This window comes from Leptodactylus fuscus, chromosome 4 (assembly GCF_031893055.1).
Source record: "Leptodactylus fuscus isolate aLepFus1 chromosome 4, aLepFus1.hap2, whole genome shotgun sequence".
Taxonomy (NCBI): Eukaryota; Metazoa; Chordata; class Amphibia; order Anura; family Leptodactylidae; genus Leptodactylus; species Leptodactylus fuscus.
This window is the reverse complement of record NC_134268.1, coordinates 48,547,142-48,570,688: the sequence shown is the minus strand read 5'-3', so window position 1 is coordinate 48,570,688 and position 23,547 is coordinate 48,547,142. Positions and strand designations below refer to the sequence as shown.

The following is a 23,547-nucleotide window of genomic DNA, read 5'->3' as shown; positions in this document are numbered from 1 at the left end:
CATTGTCCTATAGAGTCAACTAAATGGCGATCTCAAGCAACTATATGGATGTAACAGCACTCTCTGACAAAAACTAGCAGCAATGTTTTATAGGTCGTCAGGCCCCGTGCAGGGCACGGCAGCTGAGAGACCGTATAACGGGGCCTCCATGACGTAGCACACCTCCCGCTCCTCGCCTCAAATGCGGCTATTTGAACCGAAGTGGCGGGAGTTTATGCTGATTGTGCGCGTGCGCACTACGGTCTCTAGCCGATAGCGCGGTACTTTTGGTCTGCGGCAGCAGCTATGGAAGAGGACACACCGGAGGCCGCTGTTTCCTTCGATCAGGTCGCAGCTGTGGCCACATCCTGGGTGTTTGACTACACGTTTGCTTGTTTGTGTCATTACTTTTCTGAGGATGATCGGGCGGAGGATTTTCGGCGGATGTGCCGAGCGATGGAAGGTAACGAAGTGGCGCTCAAATGCTGAGGGGACGGAACTATTTTCGCACTCGGGGTTGAGCTGATGCTCAGTGACGTGGTTGTATCAATGCGCCTGTGACTGGCAGTCATAGCTCTGAGGAGAGCGCTGTGTGCGGGCGGATTGTGCTGCGCTCGTGTTATGGCTGCCTGTCAGAGATAAGCTATGGGAGAGATAGCAAGTCCTGTCTGTTCTCTCCATGACATAAGTAGTTCTGGCTGAAGCTGGTTTTTAAAAAAAAGTTTTATGACATTTCCTTAAAATCCTGCAGTATGAAAAGTTACTGTATTTCTTTGGCTTATATTCCTCACAGAATTCGGGATTAGATAATGTTGAAGCCTTCGGTGTCCAGATATGTATGGCCCGTCCTGCTCATATGCTGTAAAGGTTCGCATTAGAATGACGCGTCTGAAAAGGAGGGGAAAAAGTTCCTATAACTGTGAAAAATAAAATAAGAAATAACAAATGATGAAAGAAAATATTATATAAAACAAAAATAGTTTTAGGCTTCGTTCATACCTGCGTCAGAGACCACGTTGCAGTTTCTGCCGAAAATCAGAGGAGAAAGAAGTCCTGCACGGAGGTCTTTCCTCTCCACCGGTTTCAGTATAAAATCTGATGGACCCCATTATAGCGAAATCAACCGTAATACCATGAACAAAGGCGTTACATAAAAAGATCAAAACTTTTATTAATACATAAATAAATATATATATATACACACATATATATGTGGGCAATATACATCAGTGTATTATTGCAAGCAAAAGAAAGGTATAAAATATGACCGATCCCTGCCGCAATGATAAGAAACAATAATGGAGGGGATATATTTACAGAGACACAGTGGGTTATTATAGTCTTTGGGGTCCACGGGTACCTCTTTTAGTGGTTGGACACTCCATCATTCGGGTCCCATGGCAGATACGAACAACGGAGAGGATAGCGCATGTGTGAACCTAGGCTAAGGCCCCATGTTGCGGAAAGGAAGATTTTGTTGTAGTTTTTTGAACCAAAGCTCAAAAAACTAGCAAAATCTGCAACAAAATAAGAAAAAAAACCTGCCCTATTTAGGATAGGATGTTACTGATCTATTAAAGATGGTGAGGGGTCCGACACAAGGCCCCCAGTACATCAGCTGTTTGAAGAGGCTGCAACATTTGTGTGAGTACTGCAGCCTGTTCAGTACTTACCGAGCTCAGCATTTATTTGAATGGGACTGAGCTTCGATCAGACTATGTAATTGTAAGCCCTCACGGGCAGGGTCCCCTACCCCACTGTGCCAGTCGGTCATTGTTAGTATAATATCTACCTGTATATTTTGTATATTGTATGTAAACCCCCAAATGTTAAGCACCATGGAATTAATGGTGCTATATTAATAAACAATAATAATAATATGTAAACAATAAACGTGATGCCTCATGGCTTATGAAGAGGAAGTGGCACTCGGGGAAGTGATCTTGGGAGTCGAATCCTCCCAGATCTTCAGTTAATAACCAGTTATCAATTTAATAGTAAATAAAAAAACCCATTTGTCACAGTCTAGGCCATTGATTGACATTAGGCTGTGTTCACACGGAGGAATTTGCTGCGGATTTCGCACCCGAATCTGAAGCACATTCCTCCTGGAATCCGCCTCCCATTGGTTTCAATGGGAGGCAGAGATCACAGGAGGACGTGGAAAAATGAAGCAAAGTCACGGAGGACATGTGAGTACAGTGAGGGTTTTTTTTATTATTTTCTTTCACCTAGCCTCCTATTAAAACGGTACTTATCCTGGACAACCCCTTTAACGTGTTATGGTTTGTTCAAACATTTTTACTTTGCTCCAACTGTAAAATGCAGTGGGGGGTTTTTCTACTGTGTTTTCACAAAGGCCAAAAATAGTTGTGTTTCCGTAATGTGGAATCACACACGACATTTTCTTCAGTTTTGTGGCAGTTTTTCATTCGTTATATAGCCAAATTACATTTTAAAGGAATGGAAAATAAAAAGTAAAAATTAGATTTCTTTTACCTGCTAGTTCACCTCCTGCTTTGGCATTCTTTCAAAGAATGGGCCAGCACTAGTCCCTGCTCTTGTGCCAGTAATGTTATCTGGCCTTGCCGCAGCTCCTTTACATTCAAATGCTTTGGACTGACCTGCAGTACCAAGGACAGCTGCCAAACAGTATACCCACTTCCCCACCTACCCCTAACCAACCCCCCGCCCCGCTCCTTGTCCAAACACTACAGCTTCTTCAGTCAGCTGATGATTATTGATGTCGATAATCAGACCCCCACCAAACCAGTTTCAATTACCTATGCTAAGGATAGGTCACCAATATTGTTTGCCAAAATCTTTTTAAGGCCAGGGCCTCGCAGGATGGAATTGCCGCCAGAAAAATCGCAGCGTTTTACAGTAATGGCATAGTGGATGGGATTCTTGCACATCCCATGCCCGCTTTGCAGTAAAAAACCATGGAAATTGCAGCATGTCAGTTATACTTACGGAAACGCCAGCGGTTTCCCCATAGGTATAATTGTAGTAGAAAGTCTTCGGAGGAAAACTCCACAAACTTTCTGTCTGAAGCGCTGCGTCAAGAACCGAGATGCGTTGCCGCCATGTTTTTTCCCGCAGCGCTTTATTGCTGCGGCATGTCCCGTGCGGCCTTCTCCTAAGGCTATTGCAATTTGGCTCCTGGCTTTGGTTCAAAAAAACACAGCAATATCCGCAACAAAAATGCTGCATTTCTACAACATGGGGACTCAGCCTAAGTATGACAGCGATGAGAACACTATGTCCAGTTTGTGAATATGGTCTTTGCTAATAGGAGAAGTGTCTAGCATACACCAATGTAATCTATACACACCATGTACTCCACAAGTGAGATTGTTCTACCCGTCCTTATAGAGTTGTAGGCGCAGCTATTGTGTAATAGAAACATCCAGGAACGGCACACCATAAAGTGTTTGACAATGGGATAAGAACGTGTAGTGCTGAATAGGAATAGCAAACCATCTGATACATGCTTTACTATCTTTCACTCTGATAGCTTAGCCTGTCATGTATACTACAAGCTGTGAGATGGGTCTCATTGATGAGGCTCAGCTGAGTGTCGGCAGTTTTAAAGGGGTTGGCCACTTTCAGACCAATATTGACATACAAATGTACAATAAAAAAAGATATAAAATATTCCAATATACTTTCTGTATCAATTCCTCGCAGTTTTCTAGATCTCTGCTTGCTGTCATTCATTCTGTTACTTCTAGTGGATAAAAGTCTGATTATGGTCATGTGATTTACGGTCCATGGTCATGTGATGAGCACACAGGTGCACAGCTCGTTATAATCACAGCACAATAATCAGACATCTGCCTGGTAACGAGCTGTGCACCTGTGTGCTCATTACATGACCATGGACCGTAAATCAGAGTTTTACCCACTAGAAGTAACAGAATGAATGACAGCAAGTCGAAATCTAGTAAACTGCGTGGAATTGAAACAGAAAGTATATTGGAAAATTGTATATCTTTTTATTGTACATTTGTTTGTCAATATTGGTTTTAAAGTGGCCAACCCCTTTAACTTTTCATCTAGAATTCTAAAATACTTTTGTTTGATGTTCTTTTGGGATCTGGACACAAATTATGATATAAATGGTAATTATTTTAATTATTTTTTAACACGGGCTGTGAAAAATGATGTAGGTGAAGTCTTCACTATGTTGTTGCTTGTAAGGCCTCTGTAGATGAAAATCCAAAACACCTGAAGAATAGTGTTGAGCGAGTAGTATTCGATCAAATACCTCGCCGGCATAGGAATGTGTTTAATCTGCCGAACACCAAGGGGTTAAACGCTTTGAATATTCAACACTACTGAGGAATAATATAGCTAAACCCATACACATACACAAGCTGCAAACATAACTATGTACACATGTTCTATATGTATTCTTGTATCTCATGCTGGTCCTGACATTGGCTGAGTATAATATATAGCCCTCTGATGAAGTTATACTCCATGGTTGCTAGTTGACCCTTGAGCTGGAATATATATATATATAGTACAGACCAAAAGTTTGGACACACCTTCTCATTCAAAGACTTTTCTGTATTTTCATGACTATGAAAATTGTAGATTCACTCTGAAGGCATCAAAATTATGAGTTAACACATGTGGAATTATATACTTAACTAAAAAGTGTGAAACAACTGAAAATATATCTTTTATTCTATTCTAGGTTCTTCAAAGTAGCCACCTTTTGCTTTGATTACTGCTTTGCACACTCTTGGATTCTCTTGATGAGCTTCAAGAAGTAGTCACCGGAAATGGTTTTCACTTCACAGGTGTGCCCTGTCAGGTTTAATAAGTGGGATTTCTTGCCTTATAAATGGGTTTGGGACCATCAGTTGTGTTGTGCAGAAGTCAGGTGGATACACAGCTGATAGTCCTACTGAATAGACTGTTAGAATTTGTATTATGGCAAGAAAAAAACAGCTAAGTAAAGAAAAACGAGTTAGCATCATTACTTTAAGAAATGAAGGTCAGTCAGCCCGAAAAATTGGGAAAACTTTGAAAGTGTCCCCAAGTGCAGTTGCAAAAACCATCAAGCGCTACAAAGAAACTGGCTCACATGAGGACCGCCCCACGAAAGGAAGACAAAGAGTCACCTCTGCTGCGGAGAATAAGTTCATCCGAGTCACCAGCCTCAGAAATTGCAGGTTAACAGCAGCTCAGATAAGAGATCAGATCAATATCACACAGAGTTCTAGCAACAGACACATCTCTACAACAACTGTTAATATGAGAGTTTGTGTGGCAGGCTTTCATGGTAAAATAGCTGCTAGAAAACCACTGCTAAGGACAGGCAACAAGCAGAAGAGACTTGTTTGGGCTAAAGAACACAAGGATTGGACATTAGACCAGTGGAAATCTGTGCTTTGGTCTGATGAGTCCTAATTTGAGATCTTTGGTTCCAACCACCGTGTTTTTGTGAGACGCATAAAAGGTGAACGGATGGACTCTACAAGCCTGGTTCCCACCGTGAAGCATGGAGGAGGTGTGGGGGTGCTTTGCTGTTGACAATTTTGGGGATTTATTCAAAATTGAAGGCATACTGAACTGGTATGGCTACCACAGCATCTTGCAGTGGCATGCTATTCCATCCAGTTTGCGTTTAGTTGGACCATCATTTATTTTTCAACAGGACAATGACCCCAAACACACCTCCAGGCTGTGTAAGGGCTATCTGACCAAGAAGGAGAGTGATGGGGTGCTATGCCAGATGACCTGGCCTCCACAGTCACCAGACTTGAACCCAGTTGAGATGGTTTGGGGTGAGCTGGACCGCAGAGTGAAGGCAAAAGGACCAACAAGTGCAAAGCATTTCTGGGAACTCCTTCAAGACTGTTGGAAGACCATTTCAGGTGACTACCTCATGAAGCTCATCAAGAGAATGCCAAGAGTGTGCAAAGCAGGAATCAAAGCAAAAGGTGGCTACTTTGAAGAAGCTAGAATATAAGACATTTTCAGTTAACACTTTTTTGTTAAGTATATATTTCCACATGTGTTAATTCATAGTTTTGATGCCTCCAGTGTGAATCTACAATGTTCATAGTCATGAAAATACAGAAAACTCTTTGAATGAGAAGGTGTGTCCAAACTTTTGGTCTGTACTGTGTGTGTGTGTGTATATATATATATATATATATATATATATATATATATATATATATATATATATATATATATATATCTCATCCTTAAAAAGGTGGTAGACAGTCCCCTGCTCCCAGCATAGTGTTTGCATGGTGACTTTCCATTTGAGAGTATGGGAGGTATGAATACAGCAACTTTGAGGAAAATATAGAAAAAAAATAAAAAAAAATTATATATTTTTATTTACAGTGATTCTGGAGGGCATATCTACATTGGATTCAGAGAAATCAAAAGCTGTCCTTATCTCACAGTTCCTCACCCGTATTACAGAAGGAAGAAATCTTGGTAAAGCATAATGTTTAAGATGCATCATTCTATATCCTTAGTCTGGTACTTCTGGTATAATGTGACAGGCAATACCCGCTATACAATTTTTTTTATTTCTTTCTAGATGTTCAGTTCGAAGCAGATGAGAGGCTTACACCACTAGAAGCAGCTGCAGCAGTGTTGGATCAGATAGTTGAAGAAGACGATAACTTGCGAATTCTTCAAGAAGAAATTAAAACATTGGTTAAAATTCAGGTGAGTAACGAAGGCTGAAGCACATCTTCTGTCCTGCTGGGAAAATTAGAGGTAATAATAAACATTATGTTTGGTAAAATTTCTGCTTTTAAAAGCTCAGCTCGCTGAACAATACTATTAGGTATCACAATACTTATGCAGATGGCAGCACAGTGGCTCAGTGGTTAGCACTGCAGCCTTGCAGCACTGGAGTCCTAGGTTTGGGGAATCCTGCCTAGGACAACATCTGCAAGGAGTTTGTATGTTCTCCCCATGTTTGCGTCAATTTCTTCCCATACTCCAAAGACATACTGATAGGGAAGACATACAATATAGGGCTCACAATCTACATTTAAAAAAATCCAAAACAATACTTATGCAGATTAGATAATACACTGTCTACCAGTAAGTATTTAGACACCCATGCAAATGAAGGTATCTGCGGTCGTAATGTACATCACGCCTTCCACCGTTAAATAGTTCATTGGCATTAGTTGCATGCAAGATGCCACGAAGTGCAGAGTTGTCCGATTTCGAGAAAGGGGTAATTGTGGGGTACCACAGAAATGGTAGATCCTTATGGGACATTGCAAGCGAACTGAATTACCCAAAATCGACAGTGGTGTATGTGGTTACGAAGTAGAAGGTAAAAGGTGATTATCGGAATGTGCCTCGAGTCGGCAGACCCCCGAAACTGGGAGATAGAGACCGACGAGTGCTGGCCAGAGAACTCGCACCCAACCAATGGCTCACAGACACCAGGAGTTTCACCAGGCATCCGGGAATATTGTGTCGCTCAATACCATCTGTAAGGAAGCATCTGCTGGTTCTACCAACTATTGAATATGAAGAAATGTTGGTTTTCTATTCTACCACAGGTGTCCAAATACTGTTAGACAGTGTATGCACATTCTTGTAGAGAATGGACTCAGTGTTATCTGTGTGTTTACATAAAGAGATAACCTACAGGACTATTTCTGCAATTAGCTGAACTGATTGTTCTACTGGCACTAAGTCACATCACCTGTTCTATCTCACCCGTCTGTGGTTATAGCAACACTGTGTAATGGGAGGAATAAGTTCACATAGCAGGCAAACAAAGCAGCATTTCTAAAGCAATATATTTAGGAAAAGTCTTCAATTTAAATAAGCTACCAGTATAGATAGGATGCTTGAGATGGGACAACTCCTTTAACCCCTTCCCGACATGCGCCGTAATAGTACGGCGCATGTCGGGTCTGTAACTATGGCGACCGCCCAGGAGCCGGGCGTCCGCCATAGCCACCGGGTGTCTACTGCTTTAAGCAGTAGACAACCGGCTCTAATGCCTCCGATCGGTCCCCGGACCGAGGCGCCATTTTCCCGGCGGCGCACGGGTGCCGCCATTTTGGCCGGGATCGCCGGCTCCTGGAGCATGCTCCAGGGCTGACGTCCCGTTGCCATGACAGCCGGGAGCCTTGTACAGGCTCCCAGGCTTGTCTGCAAATCCTCTCTTTTGCAGGCTGGTCTATGCTTTTTTGCAATGCATTAGCATTGTAATGCATTGCATTAGTGATCAGACCCCCTGGGGTTCAACACCCCTAGGGGGTCTAATAAATGCAAAAAAAAATAAAAAAAAAAAGTTAAAAAAAATATATAAAAAAATATAAAAATAATTAAAAGTTCAAATCACCCCCCTTTCCCTAGAACACATATAAAAGTAGTTAAAAACTGTGAAACATATACATGTTAGGTATCCCCACGTCCGAAATCGCCCACTCTACAAATCTATAAAAATATTTTTCCTGTTCGGTAAACGCCGTAGCGGGAAAAATAGTCGAAATTGCCAAACCGCCGTTTTTTTCACTGTTTTGATTCTGATAAAAATTTGAATAAAAAGTAATCAAAGCAATAACATTTCCCGAAAATGGTAGAACTAAAAAGTACACCCGACCCCGCAAAAAAAGACGCCCTATGCATCCCCGTACACTTACGTATAAAAAAGTTACAGCCGTCGGAATATGGCGACTTTTAGAAAAAAAATTTTTTAACACAGTTTTGGAATTTTTTTTAGGGGTCAAAATGTAAATAAAACCATATAAATTTGGTATCCCTGGAACCGTACCGAAACACAGAATATAGGGGACATGTCATTTTGGCTGCACAGTGAACGCCGTAAAACCAAAGCCCGTAAGAAAGTCGCAGAAATGCATTTTTTCTTCAAATCCACCCCATTCTGAATTTTTTTCCTGCTTCCCAGTACATTATATAGAATAATTAATGGTAGCATCATGAAGAAAAATTTGTCCCGCAAAAATTAAGACCTCATATGGCTCTGGGAGCAGAGAAATAAAAAAGTTATGGGATTTAGAAGGAGGGGAGTCAAAAACGAAAATCAAAAAATGCCATCGGCGGGAAGGGGTTAAATGATAAGTCATCAATATCAGAATGGGGTTGTTCAGTTTGGGGGAAAAAGACAACTCAGGGGGCAACAAATATATGAATGGACCATACAGAGATCTTGCCAGTGGTCTCTTTAAACAGAGGCCTGTAACTGAGACAAGGGGGTGTCTCCAAATCTAGAGGATAAAAAGTTTTACCATACCAATAGGGCTTCTTTACAGTAAGAGTGGGGAAACTGTGGAACTCACTGCTACAAGATGTGGCAATGACTGATAACTTATACAAGTGTGAGAGACCTGGATGAATTTTTTATTTTTTTTTAAAGTAAAAATATTATAGGTCATGGGAGCTAGATACATTTGGGATAAGATGTTGATTAAGGGACTTGATTCAATTCCCGTATTTATTATTATTTATTTATATAGCAGCATTAATTCCATGGTGCTTTACATTTGGGGGTTACATACAATACACAGAATATACAGGTAGATATAATACTAACAATGACCGACTGGCACAGTGGGGTAGAGGGCCCTGCCCGCGAGGGCTTACAATCTATGAGGGAAGGGGGTAGAGACAGAAGGAGAGGGGGAGACTGTACAGATGGCGGTGAGGTGATAGTGTTATTGGAGGTTGTAGGCCTTCCTGAATAGGTGAGTCTTCAGGGCCTTCTTGAAGCCTGTGATTGCGGGGGTCAGTCTTATGTGTCGTGGTAAGGAGTTCCAGAGTATGGGGGATGCACGGGAGAAATCTTGGAGACAGTTGTGTGAGGAGCGGATGAGGGCAGAGCGGAGTAAGAGGTTGTTGGAGGATCTGAGTCCAGTTTTCTGTATACAGGTTCCCATGCTGACTTCAGCAGTGACTTCTTATGTGTGTGAAGAGCCTACTGCAGCCAATCACAGGCCTCCGTGGTGACATGCTGTTTGTGAAGAGGGACTGTTGTGGCCTGTGATTTGCTGCAACAGTCACCTGCCGCAAACAGCTGTGGGGACCTATAAACTGAAGACAAGCTCTGAGGAAACTCCAGGTGAGTACTGGCTTATGTTTATGGCCCCCTTAACATCACTATTAAATAGTTTAAAACCCATAACACCCCATAAAGGGGATCTGTCACAGCACTGTACTATCTCTGACGGTCCCTTTGAAATGGCTGGAGTGAGGGCATGTTTGTTCGTCCCCCATTTCATTCAGAACAGGGAACCAAACATCTCTGTTATCAATAGTGGGGTCTACAGCGGGTGGACCCCTACCCGTCTGCAACGTATTAGGAACAAGTTGATAAAATGGAAATGCCCCATAAATTTAGAATAGTGGTTATAATCCAGAAGCGCCCACAAAATCTGCAACTTGAATGTCTCCTGATTCCTCCTCCCTCTCAATATCTGCTGGCTTGTATTCACTGCTAACAGAAGGCATGGTGATGGTGTGAGATGTTACAAGTCTGACAACACTGATCACACTGCTGAAACCGCTCCGACACTGTCTGCATTGGTAAGACAGTGACAAAGTGTCTTAGGTTCAGGCACCTTTGATCTCCAATGTGGAGACTGCCTGTTTGTCGGTTTATTCTTTACTTGACATAAAACCAATGGGGATTGCACTGAAGGAACAGGACGTTTACACAGAAAAAGTGCTCTGCAGTAAGGGAGGACAGGAATTAATGTATGCTGCTTTTGTTGTTTCAAGCATGCGGTGTTGTTTATTTATGCATTTAAATACATTACGGGCTAGTTCACACGGGGTCTTTTGGCAGCGGATTTTGACATGGAATCTGCCTCAAAATCCCCTGCCAAAAATGGCTCCCATTGACTTCAATGGGAACCACTCACTTCTTTTTTCCGCTAGCTAGTAGTGGAAAAAAGAAGTGAGCTGCCCTATCTTGCCGTGGCGCAAGGGTCCAGCCCATTCATTTGGGCCTAATCCGGAGCGGAATGCCGCGACGGGATGCCAGTGCACTGCTTCAGGATGCCGTTGCGACAGCCGCGACGGAATGTGTATATGTGGAACTATGTGTGAACTAGCCCTAAAGGGATTGTCAGACTCCTTTTGTCAAGGCTTAAAATCATGTAAATTAACAAATAAAAGAGCTAGATTTCTATCTATCTGATCCATCAGAAAACTAATTTCCTGTCTGAGACCTGATGGGAAAGCAACCTTACAACACACAGGTCCTCCATTCCAGCATCATCAGTGCTGTTGCTGGATCTAGATGATGTCGTCTCTTGATATTCTGTTTCTATGTGGTTCACTACTGCAGCCAATCCAGTCCTCAGTACTTACCTGTAAGCAAGTAGTCAGTCACATACTATTGGTGTACAGGCCACAGCTGAGGCCAGGGATTGCCTGCACAAGAAGACGTCCTCAAGAACCAGCAACAGGACTGACCAGGCTGCTGAAACTTGAGTGGAGGACCTGTATATGACTATACTTTGTTTTTAACCCTTTCATCGCCAGGCACATATGCTATACGTGCTCCCAAGGTGGCACTTCAGTAGCGGAGGATGTAGTTACTACGTCCTCCCTACTAATGCCCATATCTCTGGACTGCATCAACACATCTTGATGCTTTAAAATGCATTTTAAAGAAGAGACTCTCATCTTTAAAATGATACCAGGAACTTGATGATTTTACTTACAGTTTTGTAGTGATTCACTGTTGAAAACACTATTTGGCATTGAGATCCAACTGCAGATCTCAATTCCCGACAGCGTTTCAACAGTGAATCGCTCCAAAACTGTACATCCAATCATCGCGTTCTTGATATCATTTTAAAGATGGGATTCTCCTCTTTAAATTGCAATTGAAAGCATCAAGATATGTTGATGCAGTCCAAAGATATAGAGCTCCAAAGTGTCCCCCCCTCCTGTCTAAGCAAGCAATTTGCGATCTCTAACAGGAAAGGGAGAGGGACACGAGCAGTTCAGCAGAGAGAGAGAGACAGAGAAACAATCAGACTCTCTGCATAACTTGTATGTGACAGCAGGAGGGGGGTGGCAGGGACTCTATTGTCCCTATTAACCCTTCTCCTGCCAATCAGAGCGTATACTATACATTTGTCTCTGATTGTCACATACAGTTATAATGTAATTTCCCCCTGAGCTTTACTAGTGGGGTATTCTTATGTTATACCTCCTGAACATAACCAGGAAGTTTATTGGCGCTGTGACCCAGACGTTTACCATTGTCCAGGTCGCAGCGCCAAAAAAAAAAAGTCGCACCAAACACTTATACAACATATATATAAAGTCGCAAATAAAGTTTACATTTCACCCAATCCCTGTTCTGTCTATACCTGAGCTTTCTACAGTAAAATACGTCTTTAGTGATATCCGTTACACACTAAAATAATAGTAATAACGATTATCACTAGAGATGAACGTATAGGTTGCTAAAATTTTTATAGGGGGATGGAAAATAATATTTTTATGTAAAGTCCTATTTAATTTGCATGCACAAAATGGGATGGCGCATTTCTGCGATTTTGGCGAATCTTTAACACCCGCCCTTGTAAATATATACATGTGTGGTATGTATGAACTCCTCACATATTGCAGTTTTATGGACAGTACATTATGTTTGCAGAAAGGGATTTCTTGAGCTGCACTTTAGTGGCAAATTTGAATTTTTGCACAATTATTGCTAGCAATCTCTGTTTGCCGCAAAGTTGAATGAAGGTGCTTGTATATATAAACTATTAAATTGTGTTTTTATATACGGTATGCTGTGTACTCTGAAAAAAGTTAGATTTTGGTGTCACAGTTTGGTAGGTGCAGTATAGCTTTTTAACATTATTAGTGAACAACAGCAAAATCCTGCTTGTCTTCTGTATTCGTGTTTTTGGGAGTCCGAGCTCTTGTTGTAGTTGATGTTTGCGGTACATATAGTATATATACTGTACACATTGTATACACCATAAGCTATTATTTTAAAAGTATTTTGTATATGAATGTGAGATTGAACATGAGTTTTAGGTGCAAATATGTGTTTTAGCGTATTTTTTCAAAAAATTATTTGTGTTGGTCGCAAAGTTGCATGAAGGTGGATGTGGCTATGGATGACCCATTAAGACATTTGTAATCTTCAGGTTGTCTACTTTCAAAAAATATACAGGATTTAGGGGTTCACTTACTTTTCATGGTGTGTACCGGTAATCCCTACATTTTATAGGATGATACTTTTTTAACATTTCCAGATTCAAAGCAGATTTTTGTTCCTTCCAGTTCTAGCGATTTTCTGAAGACACGTGCATGCGGGTGCAGCCCATAGTGATATGTAAGAACTCTGCACATGTTGAACTCTTATTTTTAGAAGGTTTGGTGCATTTAATTTTTTGTTTGGCTTCCGCTTTTAACAACTAATATACATTTATTTGCATTTTTTCATAAAACATTCACTTTAAATCAAAATTGCATGAAGGTGCCTGTTCGTATACAGTACCAAGTGGCATTCTGACAATGCTGCAGGTGTCTACTTTAAGAAAATATATAGGTATGGGGGGGGGTTGAATGCTTTTTTAATGTTGCAATTTAGGTTTGATTTGTCCATCTCAAAACTGTGAAAATTGCTCTGGCTACTGGAGGTGCAAAATTTCCAGAGACCCTTGGCAGCGAAAAGGTTAATATTTGCAGCCTAGAAGACTCTTAATTAAGACAATTCCTTTACCTGAGTATTTGCAGCCTCCTAATTATATTTGTTTTTCTGTACAGGCTGTTGCAGTTTGCATGGAAAAGGGAAGATTTAAGTTGTCATCAGAAGTTCTTGACCGGCAGTTTGACGAATCTGAGACAAATAAGGTCTCTCAATTCTTCATGTGAACAAGCTACTAAATATATTATGCAAATGTATAGGTAAAAGTTCCCAAGTTTTAACGGAACTGGAGATATTATTTGAAATGATCAGAAATAACCTGTTAGGCCTGGTTCACATCTGTGTTCGGCAACTCCATTGGAAATCAGTATTTGATATTTTCAAAAGCTGATTTCGAATGGTCCGTATTAAATCCCATTGATTTCAATGGGTTTTAAAACTAATCCGCATGTATCAGTTTGTGCCATTTCCGTTTTGCAATTTGTTTGTGTTGTGTTTTGAGTGCATGCTCAGAATAAAGGAGGGGAGGGAAAAAAAAACAGATAGATACAAATTTATTACAAACACTCTTAAAATGGTTTGCAAGCGGACGGATGCCAGACGCAGATGTGAACCCGGCCTTACTGTATGAAAGCTGTTTTAGTTGTGTGTTTTTCCTTTGTTTGTTTGTTTTTTTTCATTCAGTCTGTAGCTCAGTGGTGCACGGTTCATTTTGTGTACCAGTAAAAAAAACATATACCTATGTCTTGAACTTGGAAATAAATCATATTTGATTTATCACTAAAGATGGGTTCGGTGAATGTGCATATGAAACTGGTGGGTTCGGTACCTCAAACAAGGTTAAGAACTACTGGTCTAGATCAACATTTTGAAGCATCTATTTTTTTCTGATTTAGATTATTTGGAGCATAAACCTAAGGAGGCCATCTAGTGGTCTTTATGCTAAATGCAAGTTATAGGTTTTTGAGGTTAGGTTCACATCTGCATCGGAGTCTCTGTTAACCACCAAGAAATGGCAGATTCCCTGTGGAACCCATCATGGAGTCCGTGGAACTGCTGTTTTTAACAGTCCAGCCCTCCATCATTTGTTCGCGGGTGTGAACCTACCCTGAAGGGAATTCCTCCACCCTGCACATCAGGGGTCCAGTTTTTGGTGGAAGTACCACCTGACAGGTTTCCTTTTAGGGATTAGGGTGTTTTCGCACTACTGATAGTATATTCTATTGCTCTAATCCATCATGGGATCAGGGCAACAGACTTTAACAATAATACAGTGACTGACGCAGACAAAGCATCGTCCATCTGAATTTATTATAATGTAAGAAACATGACAGAAGTTTACTTCTTCCATTAGAATTGTAAAGTGCTGCGTATACCTGCAATCACCATTCGATCGCCATAGAGTCCATTGTTTTCATCCTATGACAGATGACAGCAATGGACTATAACAACAGTAGTGTGAAAACGCCCTGTATTGCTCTGCTCTGTATTGTGCACATAGTAAAACCGTTTGCTTTCCATTTTCTTCTAGTATCTGCGAATGAAAATCTCTATGGTTGTTTCTAAAAAAGACCCATATCACGAGTTCCTTGAGAATTTCTCTTATGCCAAATTGCTAACAAAAATCAAATCTTATATCGGTCTTATATTGACAAAAAGGCCCCCAGTTTTTTTGCTACAGGTGAGTTAAGCATTGATTCCTTATAGCTAAGCCATGAGAGCTGTGTAAATAACTTTTCAAGAGAAATTGTCAGTCCTGACCGACCCTATAGACTTTAGTGGAATTCTGCTATTTTTGACAGCAGGACTACAGCTGCAAAATTCACTATTCTTGGTGTTTACAATGGCAATAACTCAGATCACATCATCAGCATGTGCTATTGTGTCGGCTGTACTTCCTTACCAAACTGACAGAGCCCCTATGGGCCACAGTGTAATCCTTGGGGTCTTTGGGGTTACCATCTGTGTCCATTATGATTTGGTGCTTGTGGTTTAAATTTTTTTGCCCATATGGTAGAGCACAACAGCAGAAACAACACAGATGTGACTGAAGCCTTGTACTGAAATGTCATGCAGTGTTTGTCAACTGTGCTGATCTACACTTTTGGTCAATAACAAAAGAAAAAAGTTTTAATTTTGTGATTTTCAGGCGGCAGCAAAAATAGTAGAAGCCAAAGAGAAATTGGATGTTCAGACTGACGAAAATGAAGTTAATGAAGCACCAAGTGATATAAGGTATTCCTGATCCTGTAAAGCACATTAGTAGACCTTGCTGACTCCTGCAGTTATATACGTATACATATAGTAGGGGGATCATATAGTATTTGTTATGTAATGTCATGGTAACATATCAGTATGGGCTATCTCAACCTAAGTTTTATCTTTTTCAGGGAGAGAAAAAGCCCCCAAAGAGAGACCATGGATCATAATGAGTGAGCTTTTTTTTCTTCCCCCCCCCCCCATTTAACATGCTTTTTAACTTTTAATGTAGTTGTCACAAAGACATCACCTTTACAAACAGAAACCGGCCCATCGATCACTGCAGGCCATATTTTGTTACCCCAGCAATGGTTATGAGTTAGACCAAGTATGACATGCAGACTATTCAGGTAAATGGTGGACCAGGTCAGAGAGAGGTTTCAAGTACATGTTCCATGTGCAATACCAAGCACAGATGCCAATGTATAGCTCTGTGCTTAGTAAGTACTGGGGAGGCTCCAGGGCTCACCAAACAGCCTCTTCTGATTGGTGTCAGCACCCCTGCCAATCGTTCATTGATGACCTATCTAAAGAATAGGTAAAAAATAATTTAGCCTATAAGTAACGTCATATTACCTTGCCTCAGTTCGGAGATCAGGATGTTACATACTGAGCCACGTCTTCTATCAGTCGTAGGGATCAGGAAGGGTTTGGGTTCCTGAGGTGAGATGGGGTGTCTCCAGTAATGTTACATCCTGTATTATAGTACAGTAGCCAGAGCTGCATTCACTCCTGTGCTACTTATGAATCAAACCCAGTGGTCACTAATGGACCCAGTCCAGGGTAATTTTCAGGATTCTGATGTTTAGGGTAAGAGTAGCTTTACAGACTCCTGAATTCTTGCTGTCAAAAATACTAGAAAGTTTGCTGAGATCTAATCGGAAGTTCACAACTTTGTCTGTGCATCTCCTGTGTGAAAGTTTGGTTAAAAATAAAATTGTAAAACTTTTACGACATGCATTCATATTCTGAATTATTTTTGAAGCTTTCAAAAGGATAACATCTCTACAAGTGCATCTGAAGACGCTTGTAAGGAGGATTTAAATCGGTAAGTTTCATGCTTTCTAGCTATGACCGGGGGATAAGCCAAGAGTATAAAATGCCCAGAAAACCCTTTTACTGTATTAAGATGTAGGAGGCTAAAAGCCTTTAACTCCTTTGTTTTTATTGCAAAGAAATGAATTGACACTTGAGGAAGCGCCAGATATTGCAGATACAGCTACAGAAAGGTAAGACACAGTTTGCTTCCTCTAAAGCAGTAATAAATCTAGAAATGAGTGAGAAGTAACAGGCAATAATCTTACCCCTGCTGTCTGTCAGACTTGTAGGAGAGACATGGCTGAGCTCCTTGAACACAACAAATTCGTTATATAAGGGCCACACGGTGGCTCAGTGGTTAGCACTGCAGCCTTGCAGCGCTGGAGTCCTGGTGTTCAAATCCCACCAAGGGCAAAAAACTATCTGCAAGGAGTTTGTATGTTCTCCCCGTGTTTGCATGGATTTCCATCCCATATTCCAAAGACATACTAATAGGGAAAAATGTACATTGTGAGCTCTATGTGGGGCTCACAATCTACATTTCAAAAAAAAAAAAATTCGTTATATGTTTTTACTTTGTAAATTTAATATGAGACGAAATATTACCAAGAAAAAAGGAGATTTTTCTTTGTCATACAGATATACCGGTACTCTGTAATTGGTATTCCCACTGACACAGGTACTCGTCTCCTAATAATATCAATGTTGTAACAAACCATGTACCTGTGTCTGTCAGATTAAAGCTACATGACAAAAGGAAGTCACATAAAAGTCGTAGTAAACTCATGATCGCACTTTGATTCTTCTGTATGCCAAAGAAAGTTAGCAGGTATCTTGCAACTATTGAAGAAAGTTGGAATTTTCAGCATATTCAAAATGTGGCTTGCAATTTACTTTCCCATAGAGAATAACTGAGAAGCTGCTAAATTTACTCTAGCACTGAGGTCATTCACATTAGTTCATGTCCAAAACAGGGCTCACAGCCTAATAATTTCACTTTATTGCAAACCTATCAATCTGTATTTTTTATTTATTTTTGTTTGAGAGGAACCAGAATACCTGGAGAAAACTCACATTAGAGAACATGAAGTTAGTTGCTTCTCTTGGTCAGATTCAAGACTAGGATCCCAGTCCTACATAACAGCAGTGCTAATCGCTGAGCCACCATGCCTGGAATTTATGGCGACCACAATTTTACCCTCATTCGTGTATTGTTTTTCATGTGTTTTCCTAGCTTGTGTGATAATGTAGTTTAATACATGTTTCCGTTTGTGGGGATCAAGTGAAAAGCTTCAAAATACTCAGGAATTGAAAGAGAGTATATTAGTGAGGCAGTGTTCACACTGCCAATGCTGTCCGCCCTGGGGTGTCCACTTTAAACCCCGGGGAAACCGGACAGCAGACGGCTTGCGAGTGGTCAGTTTTAAAACCCATTCATTTGAATGGGTTTTCAAAGGTGACCACCCGTGAGCGTTTTCAGCCTCTCCGCCTGGTGTCCAGTTTTTTTCAGCGGACACAAAGTCCTACATGCAGAACTGTGTCCGCAGAAAAAAAACGTTTTCCAGGCAGAGAGGGTGAAAACGCTCATGGGCGCTCACCAAATGAATGGGTTTTAAAGCCGAACGCTCTCAAGCCGTCTGCAGCAAGAATGCCGCATTAGTGTACAAATTTTCACTATTCAGTGATTAATTTCAGGCTTTATTTTCACAACCATTTTGCCTCCTGGGACCCATTTTCTTTAATCCCTCATGGACGACATCAATCTATTGCGAAAACAGATAAAGATAGAAAATGTTCTGTTTTTTTGACAGTCCATCAGAAATATGGACATGTGAATAGATCTGATAAAATCACGATGTTCTAAAAATGGCCGTCATTCAGCTATTTTTGACCTTCATGTGATTATAGCCTTATTTATATAAAACTGGTGATCCCAAAGGGCCTAAGTAGCACAACATAATCTGTGCCATCTTTTACAGACCTCAGAGGAGACTCTTTTCTTTGGAGCAAGTAACACCATGGCATCCAGACAAGACATGCAGTAGGGTAATAAGCAAATCCATTATAGGTGAGTCATTTCAGAGTTCTGCACAACGTTTTACTTCTAGGAATCCTTCTAAATAGTAATAGCTGAAATGTATTTTCCTTTTTAATGCATGCTACATTTGTTTTCCTTTCTTGCAAATTCTAATAATGCTGCCAAAACTATGGTTCATATTCCAATTAATAAAGTCTATTTAGCCTGTAATGCTAGGATTACACTAGCATTCAGGACCTGAAAAACTGAAATATAAACTATAATCGGGTCTGCTGAAAACAACGAAGAGAGACGTCCTGCTTGTCTGCCAATTTTAAGCAGAATAGTGGACGGGGTCTCGTACTGAGACTCATATTGTAAGTGACTCCAGCATGGTACTGTGTAAATCCAGATTTAGCACAAATGTGGCTCAATAGAAGAGTGTGGGGGGTGAGGAGGGTGTTGACAACATTACAAGGGTGTCAATCTAACTTTACAATTATTTTCTAAGGTTAGATTATTTCATTCTGCGATTGTGAGCTGAAATTTTTATAAGTTCCCAAAGCAAAGGGGTTTTAGTGCAGCTAAACTCTATGCCATTAGTCTGTTTTCCATAGAAATCCCTAATTTATAATACAGGACCATTAGTTTGTGTATTAGAGGCCGTACACAATAAATGAATGTCATCCAAACTCTAATTTTGTCAGAACTGCCAACCGTGTAATGCATATGCATAATGTGTATATAGTTGTTGGGAAAAATGCCTGATTCCCTGTTGTCATGGGACACAGAAGATCATCTATCACCAGTGGTGTCTGGCAACACCTTAGTCACCTTTCCCCCATCGGGAACATGCATGCTAGGCTGAATTGAGTATGTAGGAGTCATGTATGGTACCGTTAGGCTTGTAGAAACATTATAAAGAAAACGTATCAAGTCATTTTAGGACTCCAACCACCACCAGCAGCTATTGCATCCAATGTAGTCTTTACACTCATGTCCCTGAGTCACAAATATGATGCCAAAAACCAAAGTTGTCATCTTTTTAAAAGTTATCTTGGATTATACAAATGAACCTCAGCAAGTCACAGTGGGTTGCACAAGTTATCTGTGGCAGCTTGGCCCCTTCTCTTTCCCAAAGTCTGCCCAAAATCCTGCACAAGTGCACTTGGTGCTGCCTATGCCTGAAGTCCTTGGATCGTCTTGTGTGCGTGTGCCACCCTCCTGCTCTCACAATACACAACGGGGTGTCCCTGGGGGCATGTGCGGAGCAGTAAGACTTTTTTAGAAAAGGTCATAACTTTTGTTTTTAGCATCAGTTTTCTGACTCTGGGACATGTTAAAGTGCTAAACTGGATTTGATAGCTGTTGGTGGTTTTTGGGGGGATCCTAAAATGACCTTACAGATTCCCTTCAAAGCAACTGAAAAGATGGATTTTTGGTTAATTTACTTTGTTAAAATACAGATCTGGTAACTAAAACTCCTTATTGTTTCATTTCTGTCTACAATAGGAAAAAGGAATTGTGATAATTTAGAAAATATACCTTCTGAACATCTTGAAACTTCTGTGAACTCTGCTACAGTCAAGAAAAGACAGGTAAGGATTACTGAACTGGTATCACATCATTCATTCAGTCTGACTAGAGAGAGTTTTAAGAAGAATTCATGTTTTTAACAACTCATGAGCTGCAGTTCTTATATTGTAGCTTCAGAGTACAATATGTACAAGATTTGTCCTGGGTAATCTCTCATTTGAAGGTTATGTAATTATATTAGCAGGTGTTTCCACATAGTCAGCATTTGGACAAAAATCTGCATTTTCTGAGATCAGGTTAAATTTCTAAACAATTAATTTACTTTGTTGTATCTGGGAAATCTTCCAACGCCATGGCCAGCTTCTTTACCCACAATTTTTCCTACAGGTAGTGATACAACATCTGTGATGCCAAGTCACACAGCTCATCAAAAAGGTACTATGATGTAAACAGTAGTGCAGGTAATCTTGCCTGTATTTGTGAGTTATCAACTCTTTTCTGGCCCCCAGCTGGGTCATGTGGCCAACATTCTCCACCGCTTCGTATGTGTGGACAGGTCAGTTTCTCTGTTCATTCTATGAGACTCCCATTGAGGCGTCATAGCATAGCAGTGGATAGAGAAGACGACCTCCTGTCCACACATAGCAGCAGTCACATGATGTAGCTGACAACCAGTAGTAAATGGATAAATGTGGCCACAAGTACAAAGATTACCTTTGCTGCAATTTACACCATTTTTCTGGGAGTGCTACTTTAATCTGAAATGGTCGTATATGGCAAATTGGATTTTTATTAGTATGGTTGAAATCCATGTAGTTTTTCAGGGCATGCTTCAGTTTATTAATGGTGACTATCTTGTAGTGTTATTTCCAAATTCACATGTTGTTTAAAAAAAAAAAAACCTAAGGGTATTTTCTAGAATACTGAGACCACTACATCTACAGCCAAACAGATAACATCCCAGTATTCTTATTTTGGTTTCAACAACACATACACATCTCTTGGCTATGTTTGTATCACATCATGCATTGAGTTGATGTTTTGGTCCATTAGATGTTTATTATATATTCAATGAGGTGACCACTGTGCCTTGTGTATTTATATGTATACCCAAAAAAATGAAGGGGCTCCATGAGAGCCTGACTTTTTGTAATGCTCACTGCCCAGGCCTATCCAGCTCAATAATCAGATCTGCCTCTCCATTCTCTTCACAAAGAGCAGATTCACACTTAGCAGATGTGACAGACATGAGAGTGTCTGCAGATGTTGTGGTGAATGTTTTGCTAGCTGTAATGTTATCCAGACCAATTTGTCGGTGAGTCGGTAATGGCCTGGGGAGGAATATTCCATGAAGGTCACACATGCTGAGCAACGGTACCTTGTTTAGCTCTGAATTCATCCCAATACCTATGTCAGATTCAGAACTCCAATCCAAGGCAGCCAGTGTCAGAGCTCAGAATCACACCCCCTTGTCTGCTCCTGCCTGACACCGCCCTCCTGACAGTACAAAGCCTAAATAGTATATCAGGCACCAAAACTGACTGCTCAGGCAGCACCTATTAAATTTTGCTAAGAGCTGGATTTGAAGGAGATGGTGAAAAGGTCCTTATCTCATGACCCATGAATTATACTTAAATACATAGGTGGAGATGTCAGAAACAGGGGCCTTTGTGGTCACCTGTTCAGCAGCTAACTTTGAGTGACAATGGCTGGCCAAATTCAAAGACTATGTTGCTAGCAATGAAGGTTCCACACCACACAAGATGAGTTTGGTATAAGAACTTCTTTCTTAGTCTCAGCAGTGCACACAAAGAGAGAGCTTTATTAGGCATTCAGGTTTTTATATCCAAATACAGGAAGTAAACAACAGTAAGCTCTGATTGGTTGGTCGAGGTATCCGCCTCCTGTGATATCAGCTCCACGGTACTTCCCCTTCCTGTAATGTGGCTTCTTACCATGTGGTTTCTGTGATGTCATGTCCTGTTGGAGTGGCTTCTTGCCATGCAGCTTCCACATGGTCGGGCCTACACCTGAGGACACCATAGAGGCCATCTTGTCATGATGTCTGGTACATTATCAAAAGCCCATAACACCCTGGAATGTTTTTACAGCCTCAATCTTCACAATCCCATGTGTGCATTACAGTATATACATATAGCCAAGTATACAGCTTTGGCTTAGATCTGAACTCCATCCACCCCCAGCCACTAGATGTGTGAGGGCTGGGGGTTCATTGAATTTTATCTGTTCATGCTCCACAACAGCCCAACTGGTTTTTCCACCATTGCTTAGAGATGTCCTCTTGAATTGTCTATTCATTGACTTGGTCTATTGTATTGGCTCTTTGAAATACATGTCTATTGTCTGCAGCCAAAAGGAGACGTCTAGTGGGACTACTGTGCCCCCAGACAACAATAGATTACAAGATGCCAGCAGGGACATATGATTTTAGTTTCAACCTGGGACAAAAAGGCATAATATAGCTATATCCAGAGATTGCTGGCGTCATCTTGTCACATAATATCATATTCAGTTTGAAACATAAATAGTTATACTGCATTTAGTTTGAAGGATAACAATGTTTTTGTGATCATATATTTACAACCTTCACAAAGATTTTTACTTGCCAACACATTTTATTTTTTTCAGCTTTGGACCTGCAAAGAAGATGAATTATTGAAAAAGGGAGTGAGAAAATACGGAGCAGGAAACTGGAGTAAAATATTGGTTCACTATAAATTCAACAACCGCACAGGTGTCATGCTGAAGGATCGCTGGAGAACTATGAAGAAGCTGAACCTGGTCCATGATTGATATTCCTTGGTCCCGAATTCTACACCTTCAACTATCAAAGGGCTAAATTAAAATCAGAAGGATCCTTATGTTTTTTTTAAGGCTTATAGGGGTTATGCAACTAAAAGTATTTATTATCTGTCCATAAAATTGAGGATAAATACCTGATTCAATGAACGGGGTGGTTTTCCTCCGCTCCACATTCAGCCTGACCTCACCAGACTGGTGGACGGAGCTCCCATTCACTTTAATGGGAGTACCAGAGAAGGCC

General features: G+C 40.8%; 1 protein-coding gene across 1 annotated transcript; it reads left to right on the top strand.

Annotated features, from left to right (window-relative positions):
- Positions 1 to 285: 285 nt before the first annotated feature.
- TERF1 (telomeric repeat binding factor 1) lies at positions 286 to 23,495 on the top strand. Its single transcript, XM_075270486.1, has 11 exons — positions 286 to 442; positions 6,352 to 6,447; positions 6,554 to 6,684; positions 13,753 to 13,839; positions 15,165 to 15,314; positions 15,783 to 15,868; positions 16,455 to 16,458; positions 17,087 to 17,121; positions 18,910 to 18,998; positions 20,460 to 20,545; positions 23,133 to 23,495. Exons 1-11 carry the CDS (start codon positions 286 to 288, stop codon positions 23,295 to 23,297), a joined length of 1,086 nt encoding a protein of 361 aa, XP_075126587.1. The 3' UTR covers positions 23,298 to 23,495.
- Positions 23,496 to 23,547: the final 52 nt, after the last annotated feature.